General features: G+C 42.1%; 1 protein-coding gene across 10 annotated transcripts in view; it reads right to left on the bottom strand.

Annotated features, from left to right (window-relative positions):
- map7d3 (MAP7 domain containing 3) overlaps nucleotides 1-13,568 on the bottom strand; it is a 38,921-nt gene that overhangs the window by 3,672 nt on the left and 21,681 nt on the right. For 4 of the 10 annotated variants that reach the window (XM_036569112.1, XM_036569115.1, XM_036569116.1 and 1 more), the window contains 11 exons: nucleotides 11,028-11,153; nucleotides 7,647-7,786; nucleotides 4,836-4,981; nucleotides 3,755-3,996; nucleotides 2,345-2,480; nucleotides 1,856-2,036; nucleotides 1,651-1,755; nucleotides 1,014-1,067; nucleotides 838-910; nucleotides 535-724; nucleotides 108-367 (listed from right to left, as the gene is read on the bottom strand). In XM_036569112.1, the coding sequence (XP_036425005.1) occupies nucleotides 108-367; nucleotides 535-724; nucleotides 838-910; nucleotides 1,014-1,067; nucleotides 1,651-1,755; nucleotides 1,856-2,036; nucleotides 2,345-2,480; nucleotides 3,755-3,996; nucleotides 4,836-4,981; nucleotides 7,647-7,786; nucleotides 11,028-11,153 (1,653 nt within the window). Of the gene's footprint in view, nucleotides 1-107; nucleotides 368-534; nucleotides 725-837; nucleotides 911-1,013; nucleotides 1,068-1,650; nucleotides 1,756-1,855; nucleotides 2,037-2,344; nucleotides 2,481-3,754; nucleotides 3,997-4,835; nucleotides 4,982-7,646; nucleotides 7,787-11,027; nucleotides 11,154-12,962; nucleotides 13,059-13,568 lie in introns of all 10 variants that reach the window. The other 6 variants (XM_036569109.1, XM_036569111.1, XM_036569110.1 and 3 more) reach the window with 5 other exon arrangements.

Below are 13,568 nucleotides of genomic sequence, written 5' to 3'. Positions count from 1 at the left end.
GCACAAAACTAAAAAGCAAACTTGTTTTGGCTGATGGACTGCATTTAGTCTAAGTATAAATAAGATTTTTGCCAGACTATCGCTTTAATGTATTGCTAATTCCTCACCAGACAGGGCTTCAACGGGCTGAGGTGGATGGAGGGACTTGTCTTCAAAGGCCACTCTGGGACCCTCAGGTCCCCCGTCACAGTCTATTAGGCCCTGGTTACAGCCCTCAGGTTCCATGAGTGGTCGGCCTTTAGGATGAACCCCCAGATCAATAAACTCCTCAAAGCTCCATGGCCCAGCTTTCCCATTCAGTCCCAGCTTAGAGTCCTCATTCACAAACTCGGAGCCCTCCACTAGACGCATCTTTGTACAGGAATTACTAAAGGAGACAAATCAAATCATTAATAAGACCTGGTGATAAGTGGCAAACGTGTGTTAGCTAGAACATTTTTAAATTCTAGAATATCATGACAAGCTATGCAGGAGAAAGGTGTTAAGAAAGAAAAATGGGTAGTGCAGAAGAAATAGGACAGGCCTATTTTGTACCTAATGGCAGGGGGCTCTGCTGCACTCGGGCCATTATTGTTCTCCTTGTTGTCTGCTTCATTCTGTCCATTCACACTGCCAAGCGGGTCTTCCCGCTCCACAGGGCTTTCCTGTGAGGACAAACCTTGTTCCTCGATATCTATTTGGTCTTCTACCTCTACACTTTGCTCCAATTGGACAGACTGTTCCCCTGAAATTTGACAAGTGAGGTCCAGTCAGATGCATAAAAAGTTTAGTGAATTACATTAATATACAAAATGCATTAAATTTATCATAAGGTTCAGATAAACCATCAAGACTGACCCTTATATTCACAGTCTATCTGGTCAGGAACCTCATCACCATTCTCATCGGGCATGCTTTTCTCATCATTGTTCTAGAGGAAAGAGGAGGAGAAACTGAATGTCAACTCACTGCAAAGTCCATGATAGCCACAACCCTTGATACTGTACAAACCGAACCACTCTTAACAGCCTTGCCTTGAAATTTATTTGGTCCGTTTTTCTGGTTCTCTTCATAATTTCTTCAATTCTCTGAAATCACAGAGAGAGAGAGAGAGAGAAAGAGAGAGAGAGAGAGAGAGAGAGAGAGAGAGAGAGAGAGAGATTAAACAGTTTTTGACTTATTCCAAAACACACTGCAATTAAAATACAGGTACATAAAAAAACTACCAAGATAAGGAAATATCACTAATTTATCTACAGGTAATGATGAAAATCTTTAAGCCTTTTGCTGTGTTCAGATCGGAATATTAGAATGAAATAATATGTGAGTGCTTCTACTGATATTTAAATGAATCAAGGTATTCCTGTAATCCATCTAAATAAAAGATTTTGACACAATAATGTAGAGCAATCTTTAACAATGCCCCTTCACTGATTTACTACTGCATTTTTGCAAGGCATATCATAATTGCAACATGTAGCAACATAATTACAACACTATTATTTTGTGCATATTGTGCAGCCCCAGTCAGATATAGAATCGGGATGTGAAATAGGGTCTACAACTTGGTCAACAAATGTTTATCTATATGCTCTGCATGCTGACTAATGTTATTTGTGCATTTGAGTGATGGTACATCAGCTGGGAAGAGAGATTGTGTTTCAAAGGTACCTTCTTCCTCTCCATGCGCTCCTGCTGGTTCTGTTGCATGATGCGCTCTCTTTCTTGACGCTGTTTCTCAGCCTCCTCTTGGGCCTTCGCTTCTGCCTTCTCACGCTGTAATTGGGCAGGCAATCAGTCACTCAATCAAATCTACCAATCATTAAGTCCAAAGTTTGCAATCTCAATGCTGCATGCTGTATGGATTCTGACTCACCTCTTTCTGTAGCTCAGCCTGTTTCTGCTGCTCCTCCAGCTCCAGTCTCTGCCTTTCCTCCTCTGCTTTAAGAGCCTGCTCCTCCTCTTCCCTCTTTTTCTCCTCTGCCCGAAGCTTCTCTTCTTCCAAGTGCCTCACTCTCTCCTCCTCAGCTAGACGCTCCTGCTCCTCCTTTTTCAGCCTGTAAGACAGAAATTTGTCTTCAAAGCTGCAGCTCACACTGTAGAAATCCTGAACTAAGATGTTTACCCTTCCCTAAAAAACAACTGATAACGGGACATTCCACTGAAATTCTCCTCTTTAGTGTTTATAAAGATTATGGAGGTCAGTCAATCTCACCTTATGTGGATGAAGACTACTGTTGGACATGAAAGGAGGTGCTTTTATTGAGAAGAAACTAACTAAGACTAAAGTATTCACTAAGCACTGCAGACACTTCCCAATACAACATAAAAGAATGTTTAAAACAATGTGGTTCTCCATGCTCACCTCTCCTCTTCCTCTCTCTGTACCCGGAGCTGTTCCTCTCTCTCTTTCTGTTCCCGGGCCAGACGCCGGTTCTCTGCCAAGATTTTAGCAGCCTCAGCAGCTGAGTTAGTGCCGGCCATGGCTTTCGAACTGGGATCTGAAAAAGCCCCAATATACTGAGTTATTCTAACAAGCAAACAGAGAATGCAATGTGCAGACCTCCATTCCGTCATGTAGAAAACATGGGGCCTTAACTTGGGGCACATTAGATCAATTTTATAAGCAACTGTTCATGATTTCACAGTAACATCAAGCCACAGCCTGAGCTGAAGCTGATTCTAAGCAGGCAGCGCAAAAGCTCCAGCAGAGGGCGTAGTACGTCCAGTGTCTGCTCTGATTATACAGGAAGTGGAACTGAACTCGCTGCTCCTGGCCGTGCTTGACCTTGCTGGTGCAATACAGCAAGGCTGTATTGAAGGATGTCTTTGTTTTGGTTTTATGGTATATGGTTTCTCTACTTTTCCCCCTCAACGCTTGAAAATGCTCAGCACAACAGTGACAAAAGGCACTAAAAGACAGGCTGAGTGAATTGACACATACAGAAACAGCTGCAGCACTTTCTCTAATTCTTAAACTGAAAACAAACAAACTGGCATCACCACCCAACTGAACATGATCTGTTGTCACTGTTTGGCAACATTTGAAATTGATAGTTCAGCAACCCAAAAACTGCCAGGCATCCTAAAGAACCACAAACATTAAACGACGAGTAGGGCTGAAAGATCAACAGTTTTTTTTAATCAAAAGCGCAATCTGAAGGAGTGCCGTTTTCAAATTGCAAGGGCTGTAATTTTTATTATAGTCTTACAGTGTATTATCAAAAACACTGATACGATGCACGTTTTAAGCAGGGAAATTTACCTAATAACATGGAGCTTGTGAATTGATGAGACATCACAACAACAAATAACTAGCAGGCTGGTGCACAGTGTTAACAGTTCAAGTCTCAAGCCAAAAAAAACAATTACGCTAGTCTTCTCAAAAAAGGCCCATACCTCAATTTATACCTCAATTATAAACAATTGCAATTTAAATCCTAATCGCAGTATTGGTCAGAAAAACTGCAATTAGATATTTTGCCAAAATCGTTCATCCCTAACGACGAGTGATAATCTGAAAATCTCAATGAACTAAAAAGGGCCCTTTACAGACTCTTCACACCAAACTTCTGTGATTCTCAATACTAGTTGTAGAAACCCACCTAAGACACCTTACTCAGCTTATGGAAGGCTTCACAATTACCCGAATTAACTGACTGTCTGTTGAAATAGGGACAACACAAGCCTGCAGAGCTTGGAATTAGAAGCACTGCAATACATATTTACTGATTACACAGAATGCATGTACTCAGTGTGAGCTGTCAGTTCTCACCGTCTTTGGGCTTGGTGCTGGGGGGAGGGCTGGCAGCGCTGGTCTCTTGAGGTTGGGGGGTAAGAGGCATCATAGGGGACATGTCTTTTGGCTTGGACTCCCTTTTGCGGAGAACAGGAGGGCCGGTGGGTGTGAGTGCAGGCTTCTGTATGGGAGGAGGTTTAGAGGCAGCGGTGGGCTGAGGTGATGGAGGACGCTGCTTCATCCCACTGGGGGAGGGAGGCCGATTGCGAGGACTTGACCTGGATGAAATACACACAAGGGCACAGAGAAAAGGCATAAGCATGATGTGAAAGAAAAGCTAGAGCAGTATGTGTAATATACACACACACACATACATATATATATTTTTTATTATATATATATATATATATATATATATATATATATATATATATATATATATATATATATATATATATATACACACACACACACATATATATATAAATATATATTCTGTTTTTGCTAATTTGTCACATCATCTGACTAATTTTAATATAAGATAAAGACAACAGGAGTAAATACAAAATGTAGCTTTTAAATGATCATTCCATTTACTGAAGATTTATTTAAAACCTATATCACTCATGTGAAAAAGTCATTGCCCCCCTAAACCTAATAACTGTTTGTGCCAACCTTGGCAGTAACAACTGCAATCAAACTTTTGCGATGACTTGCGATGAGTCTCTTACATCGCTGTGGAGGAGTTCTAGCTAACTCTTCTTTGCAGAATTGTTTTAATTTTTCTGATAGAGACCAGAATTCATGGTTCCATCAATTATGACAAGTCGACCAGATCCTGCAGAAGCAAAGCAGCCCCAGACCATCACACAACCACCGCCATGTTTGACTGTTGGTAAGATGTTCGTATGGTGGAAAATGGTAATAGCTTTTTACCCCAGATGTAACCAGAGCCATTCTAAAACGTTTCACCTTTGACTCATTAGTCCATAACAGCCTGTGTGTTCTTGCAACTCTCCCATGGATGTATATAAATATATATAAATATATATATATATATATATATATATAAATATATATATATATAAAAATCAATCATGTGTTACTAGGCTCTTACTTTGCCGCTCCAGGGGAGGGTGCTCTCTTGGTGGTGCTGGTGTCGGACAGGCCTGGGGATGGGGAGCGATGGCGACTGGGGGCGGCTGAAGGTGAAGAAGGACGTTTCCCTCCTGGTGAAGTGAAACGCTTGTCCTTCTCAGCTTTCTGCTTACACATGCAGACATAAATAGATACAATTAAAAGAGACAAAGGAGATAAGACAGAACCAGAACAGATTGTTTAGAAGACCTTGGGGATAAAGAATATTTATGTAATACATGACTGTTCACATTGGAATATTGCTCCTCAAAATGATTCAAGGTAATTTATAACACTAATACCTGTTTGTGTTACTTTTCAGTACATGAGGTGAATTAACAAACAACTGCTGCTTAATTTGTGGTAGTACCAAACAATTTCTCTGTTCAGTGTTTTAATGCAGCAGAGAATTTTAATGCAGTCAAGCTCAAGGTGGCTGTCCAAGACCTATCTATTTATATTGCACAGCTCACGTGCTGCCAGGGTCGCTCAAATGGCAATGGGTCAAAGGGAGGTAGATTACAGCCATTCACAGGTTCTAATAGGAATGTTTCTCCATAGCTATTGTCATTTGGTTAGCTAAAATAACTGCCTCAAGTACAATTTTAATTCTAAATAATTTTCCCTCAACACAAGCCGAAGTGAAAGTGATGGAAAATGAAAATAGATATTCTTTAAATCAAGCATAAGTGATCATTCTCCATCGCATCTTTACTGTAGGTTTTCCTAAATACACGCCCATATTGCGTCAGTCTTTATTAAAAGTAGGCAAGGACTACGTATTAGCCGTGTGTCAGACTGAATCAGTGAAGTAGCCATTTCTTAAGGCTACAGTGATCACAATTTCACTTCCACTTCCTCACAGGCCATCTCACTGTAACTGTGCATTAGCACTTTAGAGAGTGGGCAGTGAGTCAACTGATAATTCTCCTGAGATGGCTGGATAAACGAGGTCAGGAGAGCCTCAAGAGAGTATAAGATTTTCTTTGTTATTGGGGAACTGACTGGGAAGTGCACATATGCTCAGTGCTTCCCTTTCACTATACTGCTCTAAAACAGAGATGAGCAATATGATATTTTATCACTACCATAATAAATGTTATTATGATACATGTGAATACATTTCTGAGCATATTGTGGATACTGTCACTTAAAGAACACTGACTGACAATGTTTCATTACAAAGAGTGCAGAATCAGTCCTGTTTCATTTAAATGAGTGGAGTACTCTGTGACTCGTGTGTCATGACTGTATCATGAAAATGCCTGAGGATCATGATATGCTATTTCTGCCATATCGTTCACCCCTACTTTGAAATAAATCAAAGTTAAATTATCTGGTAAAATGGTGGGAAACTACTCACAGAGGAAATCTGACAGACAATTTCATAACCCAAGTTTTTGGTAATCTTGCTGTGGTCTGGATTCATGGCATCAGCAGTAGTGTGACCTGTCCAGTTTTGCATTCAGCTAGCGGTTCCTGCTTTATCCATTGATGATTGTCTGGCTATCATCTGGACAATGGCCCACTTTGTCCGTTCAGGCCAGCGCGGTCTCAGCCTATCATCACGACATCTGCATCCATGCAGTCGCTTAATTTGGTGCATGCACTTTTTCATCCAGATGTAATTTCATTTTTATTCTGGAAGTCTGACATTTAATTTTGCTACATTTTTGAAACAGTTTGTAATTTAATGAGACTTAGTATTGTTCTGTTGAGGTAGGCAGCATTTGTGTGTGTAAATTCATGAAGGTCATGCATATCAGAGAGCAAAGAGAGACCTCTTAATGTTTCCTCGGCCTGTCAGAGCACGCTCCAGCTGCTATCAGATAGAGCCAGTCAGAAAGGACAGCATCCAGCACCACGATTAGCATCAGAGCTGAATGACCTGGCTGCTTTGCAAAGCAAATCAAAGTGGATGTGTGCACATGAAGTTCTGCTATCAGAGTGTATTATTTTAAGGTATTTCATTCCAGGTAGAATGGGAACGATAACTCTCTTGCCTTTAATCCGTTAGTTCCTTTAACCTCATCCGGCTTATGAGATAACCTCATATGGCTTCTTCAGTGTTCAGCACACTTAGTCAGTCCCATATGATCCTCATTTATCTGGATCTAAGCATTAATAAAAAAGTGTATGGCCTTAAGACATCAGAGTGAATGGAATGCCTGGGGCCCATGCTATCATTAGGCCTCCATACCTAACCTAACTGGAATGTACATGACAACCAGGCTTACTATTTGAGTTGCAAAAAAGGCTGTGTCATGAATAGGGAGTATTATAATGACACACCTACAGGTGTCTATTTTTGTCAGAGGCAGAAGAGTATTTAAAAATTCTCTGGGCTGATATGCTGTCAATGAAAAAGCCATTTTTGCATGCGAGCATAAACATTCAAAAACATGGAGTTAGGTTTGTGTGAACGTCTTACTGGAAAGAAAACCAAAAGATTAGTCTTCAGCTCAACCGCCATGGTTCAACCATGAATCAACCATCATCAATCTAAAGCATTATTCAAGCTGAATTAGTTTTACCAAGAGAGGTTTTGTAAGGGATTTGACTGTATAGAGAGCCCAGATGTTCACATCAGCAAAAGGTGTGATAATAAACAAAATGACGCATGACTTTGTCTATCAGTTGTTCTTGTTATTCCATTAGCAGAAACACTGGTTTTATTACTGTCAGACCTGCAAAAACTACAAACATTACAGCACTTCCCCAAGTAAAACTAATTCAGTTTGAATAGGGCTTAATACAAGCAAACATTTATGTCACATTGCTGCCCACTCACCTGAGTCATGCTTGAGATGGCGTCAGCTGAAGCGGAGTTTGGGGGGCCTTTCTGGCGGTCGGTGCTGCGGCTACGCAAGGGTCCGCGGGGTATGGGCTGCAGCGGGCTGGCCGACACTGAGCGAGGACACAGGTGAGACTCTGGTAAAGGATACGGTCAGCGGAGCACAGGACGGGCAGAGCAGGGAGAGGAAGCCACAAGCAGTGGGGTCAGTGGGGTGAGCAAGGCAGAAGGGCAGAGAGAGTAAGGTAGAAAAGAGGCAAGAAGGAAAGAAAGGATGGGGATGATAAGAGCACAAAACAGTTTACAAGGTGTTAGATTTCTGACTGGATGAGGGTTTGTTGCTTTGCTGATTCAGGAGTGAGCAATGATGGGCTTGGGAGGCTGAGGCTGGATGTGTATGAGAGAGAGAGAGAGAGAGAGAGAGAGAGAGAGAGAGAGAAAGAGAGAGAGAGAGAGAGAGAGAGAGAGAGAGAGAGAGACAGACAGACAGACAGACAGAGAGACAGACAGACAGACAGACAGACAGACAGAGAGAGAGAGAGAGAGAGAGAGACAGACAGAGAGAGAGAGAGACAGAGAGAGAGAGAGAGAGAGAGAGACAGACAGAGAGATATGCGGGATTTCCATTCAAACCTTTTTGCAAATTTAGGTGAAGTTTCCATCAACTACCGTTTTACACAAATTCCTGAAGATCACATACCATACTTGTGCCATAAGCTGCAAGACAAGCGCTCACCGTGCACAGCGTATACACTCATGATTCAAACCTTTATTAACTTAGGATACAGCAGTTTTGACCTCTGTCAACTGTACATGGCTGTAGCCCTGACAGTTTAGAGATACTGGGTGAAGTGGGCAGTGGCCCATTTAACTAACTAGGGCTGAAGAGTCACTGTCCCAACTCATTTGCACTCTGTCTGACAGTTTTTTCTCGTATTTCACCTTAATTGAAAAAACAGCTTTTAAACTCAAACATAAAAACCTTCGCTTTTGATATTTAGGCATTTGTTCAAATTTTTGTCAACTAGGTGGTTTTTCATGTGCATTTTCAAAATTTGAAAAAGGAAAGGGCGGGGGAGGTTAAGTGAGAGTGAGACAGAGTGAGAGAGAGACAAAAAGAGATAGAAAGATGTGCACTCTCATCCCAACACAATCAGGTAATTAGCAGCTGCTGGACAGAACATTCACTGGACACCTAGTGCACCAAACAGCAACATCACCAAAGCTAAATTCCTATCTTGTTGCACCAGTCCCCAAGCAGTCAAGCACTTACACATACGCACATATACACCTGAACACCATATTTTGGACAAACGCTTTATAATAAAATGCTTGTGTCTGATGTTAGTGATTAGCCTGTCTGTGCATAAGGTGTCTAAAGGGCCACCACATCAGACAGAATTCTCCTGCCTCTGTTTTTGCTGCTGCTACTGAGCAATTGAGCAAAGCCTCATTTCAGCCTGAACAGGGCATCAAAATCAGAAGGATTATTTGCTTGAGCTAGTACCAGCATAGACAGCTAGATCTGGCCAACAGCTGGAAACACATGTCTGTCAACACAGAGGCACAAAGAGCTGAGGTAAGCTGAGGTAAGGAGAGCAGTGCACACATCCATGTGGGAAAGCCATTACCATCCTCACCGGTGGTAATTAACTCTGACTGTTATGAACAAGAGATAAGCACTCTAATGTAACTGATCCATAAGATGCTGCTGATTCATGTCATCTCCCTATTTCAGGAGGCTGTGATGATGCCCTCAAATCCTTCTTATGTAATAACGATTATGAATACCGGGGACGGGGGAGGAGTGTGTGCCCCAAGTAGCCATATTTCCTCTTATTCACTTTCACTACAGCAATTAACAGATTCCAGCTCTAGTCCAGAAGGGCCTCAGTTCAGCAGTCTCTGGCGATTTCTCTGCTTTAACACATCTGATTGAACCGTTTTAACATGCATCTTGAGTGATCCAATCATAAGTGGTCAGCAAGACATACAGCTGCTTCGCTTTTGCTGCATTTGTTGTTATTTAAAACTGTCCTGTGAGTTCTTGTTTGTTAAATGTACAGGCTGTTACCTGTGTTTAGAATGCATGGATTGCTAATGCAACTTCTAAACAAACGTGATAAAAACAAGATTTTCAGCTGCTTTGGTTTCTGCTGTGATGACGCTGTTGATTAAGGCAGTTGGGAAGCTTTTGGGATAGCCTAGCGTTTACACTGCAAACGTTATGTGGTCACAGACATCTCTAAGCACATTCAGAGGTGGTTTGAGAGACTGAATCACAATGAGCCTGAGACACATTGTAGCTTGTTCGCACCTGTAATTAGTGCTGTCCACTTCAGTAGGTGTGTCAGAGCAGGGAATTAACCACTCTATGCTGGACACTGGCCTTCCAGGAACAGAACTGGACACTTCAAATAAACACTTACTATGTATGAAAAACTGAAATAAGACAAATTATGATTGACAACTGACATTAAGGTTTTTCTTTTGGGGCAAGAAGGCCTGAGGTGTGGGGGCAATGAGGTAGCTGCCCTGTTGGGATTAGCGTAACTACAGCAGCAAGTGGTAGCAACACTATCCAAAGCTAACACTCCCTGCACACGGTCCCTCACACGCACAGCTCAGCTAATCAGCTTACTGTAGATCCCTCAGCGTGTGCTGTGTGACACATGTTGCAGGAGACTCCCCACAGAGGACCGTGGATAATAGAAGTATGCTAATTATTATAAGAAACCAATTACCATTACATTGTAACTGTTAGTTTGAAAATTGCACTGATGAAAACAAATACTGTACAATATTCTAATTAACACAATTTTGCCCTTATTCCAAATGCAGTTGGCAAGCCAAGATACAGTTGTGTACAAAAGCTTGGAAGAAATCCCTGGTCAAACTGTCCATTTTGTTGAATTGCTAAGTGGAAACACATACACATCCTCTACAGAGAACAAATGTTCATTCCCTGTGAATGATGTTTTTTTTCACTTAGAAAAATCAACATAAACATGACATTCGACCAAAGGTATTCAAACTTTTAAATATGACTGTATGTTTTGTCTCCAAAATTGACCTCTTAAGTTTTAAACTGGAGCAATAAGGTCAGTGTAGCTGTGAGGCTATGGGGAAAACTGTGGAAATTTGACTTTTGCCCAACTACTGCTTTGGTACTACATTAATCTGACAAATTTTTCACTAAGGGATAAAAAGGTGTCTAAAATTCAGTATCCACACATATTTCATCATTCTGCTTTAGGGCCCAGAGAACACTACATGCCATCCAGCTACACCCACTGATTTTCACACAAGCGGATGGGTCCAGTAAGGGCTTGACTGGGCCCTTCTATCTCTGTCTCTAGGGCTGTTTCTCTATGTTACCTGGGATATCTGCTCCTTCGGCTGAGAGGGCTGCTGCGCTCTTGCTCCTAGCTAGAGAGGCCTGGGTGGGGGTGAGGAGACGGCTGAGGACACCGCTGTCCATGGGACTGGTCAAGGAGCGACGTGCTATACACGCACACACAGCATGCCGACGCCCAAAAAACAGAGCATACAAAAAGAAAAAAAGAAGAGAGACAGAGGGTTTGAAGGACAAACACAAAAGTTGAGTGGTCATGGAGGGGAGGGGTGGAGGGGAGGGGAGTGACACAGGGCAACCAATAGATTTCAAAACAGTAAGGAAGAATCAACATGAGAACCAAAGAGTGATTGTGCTCAAGTCTTAAAGCACCGGATGGTGCTAATGGAGCCAAAGTGAGCTTCAGCTGGCTAGAGGGATGAAAGGGACAATAAAGATACACATGGAGGCAAGCACTCGTGGCAGAAACCAAATGGCAACCGTGCAAGAGCTCTCTGAGAGCCAGGCATGGGTCAAATGCTTAGCACTGATCTTTAGGTTAGCACGTTTGCATGCTCAAGTTAACCGATCCCTTCATGTTGACAGTACTACTATATCCATATACATTTAACCTAAGCCTGGTCTCTACTGCACAACTCTGATAAGCGCTGTTAGTGAGCTGACGAGAACAAAGCTTGATGATAATCTGTGGCAGAGCTGTTTGTGATGAACAAGAGAATATTGGTCTTACAGTAGAGACAAAGAGCTCTTGCAGTCATAAGATCAAGGAGTCATGTCCCTTGGGGCTGTTTGGAGCTACAGTTACAACCCAGGGAGGAAAAACAGAAAAATAAAGGTGAAAGCTGAGTGCAGTTGTTTTGAATGGTCTGTTTTTTCCCCCCCATTTCCTTTAGTACACGAAAACAGAGGGCCACTAGCTGCTTGCTATAATAGGCATGCTGTGGTTTGCTGGCTTTGGTGGTTTAGTGGCAGAGTTCTGGTCAGCTGGTATGAAACTGAACAGGGTTGAAGGTAATTAGTAGGGTTCTAATGATGTGGCTCTAGGATAGCCCTCTTAAATAAGGAGCTTTTCTCAGCAGGGTGACCGAAGAGGATAAGAAGATGTCCATTATCAATGAGAACATGCTCAGTGGGGAACACTACCAATTCATCACATGAATCAGACTTGGTCAAAAGCACAGAACAGCAAATGGATTATTACTAAGAATATCTTGTTCACTGGGTTTACAGAAGCTGGGAGTTTCTCCCCCTTAAGGCACATAGGAGTTGCTTCTTCTTTAGAGGGGATGGCACTGGTGCACAAGATGTCTCTCACCCACTCTTTCACACACACAGGCACAAACTGCAGATAACATCATTGAGGAGAGAAAACAACGTGCCGTTCACATAAACAAACACAACATTGTATTAGCAGACAAAAGCTCCATTCCTCCACCAATGACACGGGGAGAGATATTTCGAGAAGGAAGAAGAAACGAGTTATGGCATCAGCAGTAAGCATCCACTGTGTGACCAGTGCAGTAAGGTTCCGGGCTGCACAGAAAAAAAGGAAAGCAGAAGACAGCAGCAGGTATCCATATGGCCTTTCAAGAAAAAGGAGCATAAGAAGAGAGAGCTTGTTATTTTCTAGCTGGAAAAGGCTCGGATGCAGGAGAGAAATATGATAAGTATTAATAACATCAGCTTTATAGGAATGCGCAAAACAACAAGGACGATAAAAGGAGTGCCCTCCTTTGGTACACTGGAAAATGAAAGCAATGGAACCAATTCAATGCCATGTCATGTAGTGCATCAACCACAGATGCTGTGTTGTTTGCTCTGGGGGTTAGTGACAGTGACATCAAGTTTCAATCTTAACGAACACAAGCAGGGCAGGCAAGTTAATGCAGCGGATGCATATTTGTTATTACGGAGTGGCACACGTACACATACAAAAAGTCCACCACGGGACAAACCACCTGGATCACTGGGTGAGGCTTTCTCTGGTTTGGCATTAGGTGGGACTCTACTCCCTACTCGGGAGAGGGAAGAGCTCCGTTTCTTCAGGGTGGGGCCTAAAGACACATGGACAGGGCAGAGTCACAGCCTACCAAGGAACACGGTCTGGCGTCCTCCAAGCATATTCATTTGCGCCAGAACATCAGAAAATCAGTTAAGAAGTATGCAGTATGTTTCAGGAATGATAAATCTAAGGACGTCAGCTCCTCAAGCTTCTTATTACAATGCACAGGTTTGAAAGAGTTCAATAAGAACTATGAAATTCAATGTGGGAAATAAACTGGTTGCTGATGAGATGTAGCTTGATGCTGTGGTGCGTCGTCTAATATGAGCCCTGTTAACAATGACAGAGGCCTTTCTAGTAATATTCAATTACAATCTGCTTTATACTAGCCATTTTTGCTGCACAAAGAACACAGATAAATGTTAAATACAGCAATATGAGCTCAAGAAAAATAATAAGCTCCACCTTATGTTGGCAAGTGTCAGTTCTCATAAGTATCAGTGCTAGGCTTTTTTAGTTAAACCTAAAAAAGGTTAATTACAGCTCTCAATACATACATCAA

The sequence above is a fragment of the Colossoma macropomum genome, unplaced genomic scaffold, assembly GCF_904425465.1.
Source record: "Colossoma macropomum unplaced genomic scaffold, Colossoma_macropomum, whole genome shotgun sequence".
Classification (NCBI taxonomy): Eukaryota; Metazoa; Chordata; class Actinopteri; order Characiformes; family Serrasalmidae; genus Colossoma; species Colossoma macropomum.
Note: the sequence above shows the minus strand (reverse complement) of the source record. Positions and strands in the feature narration are given on the sequence as shown.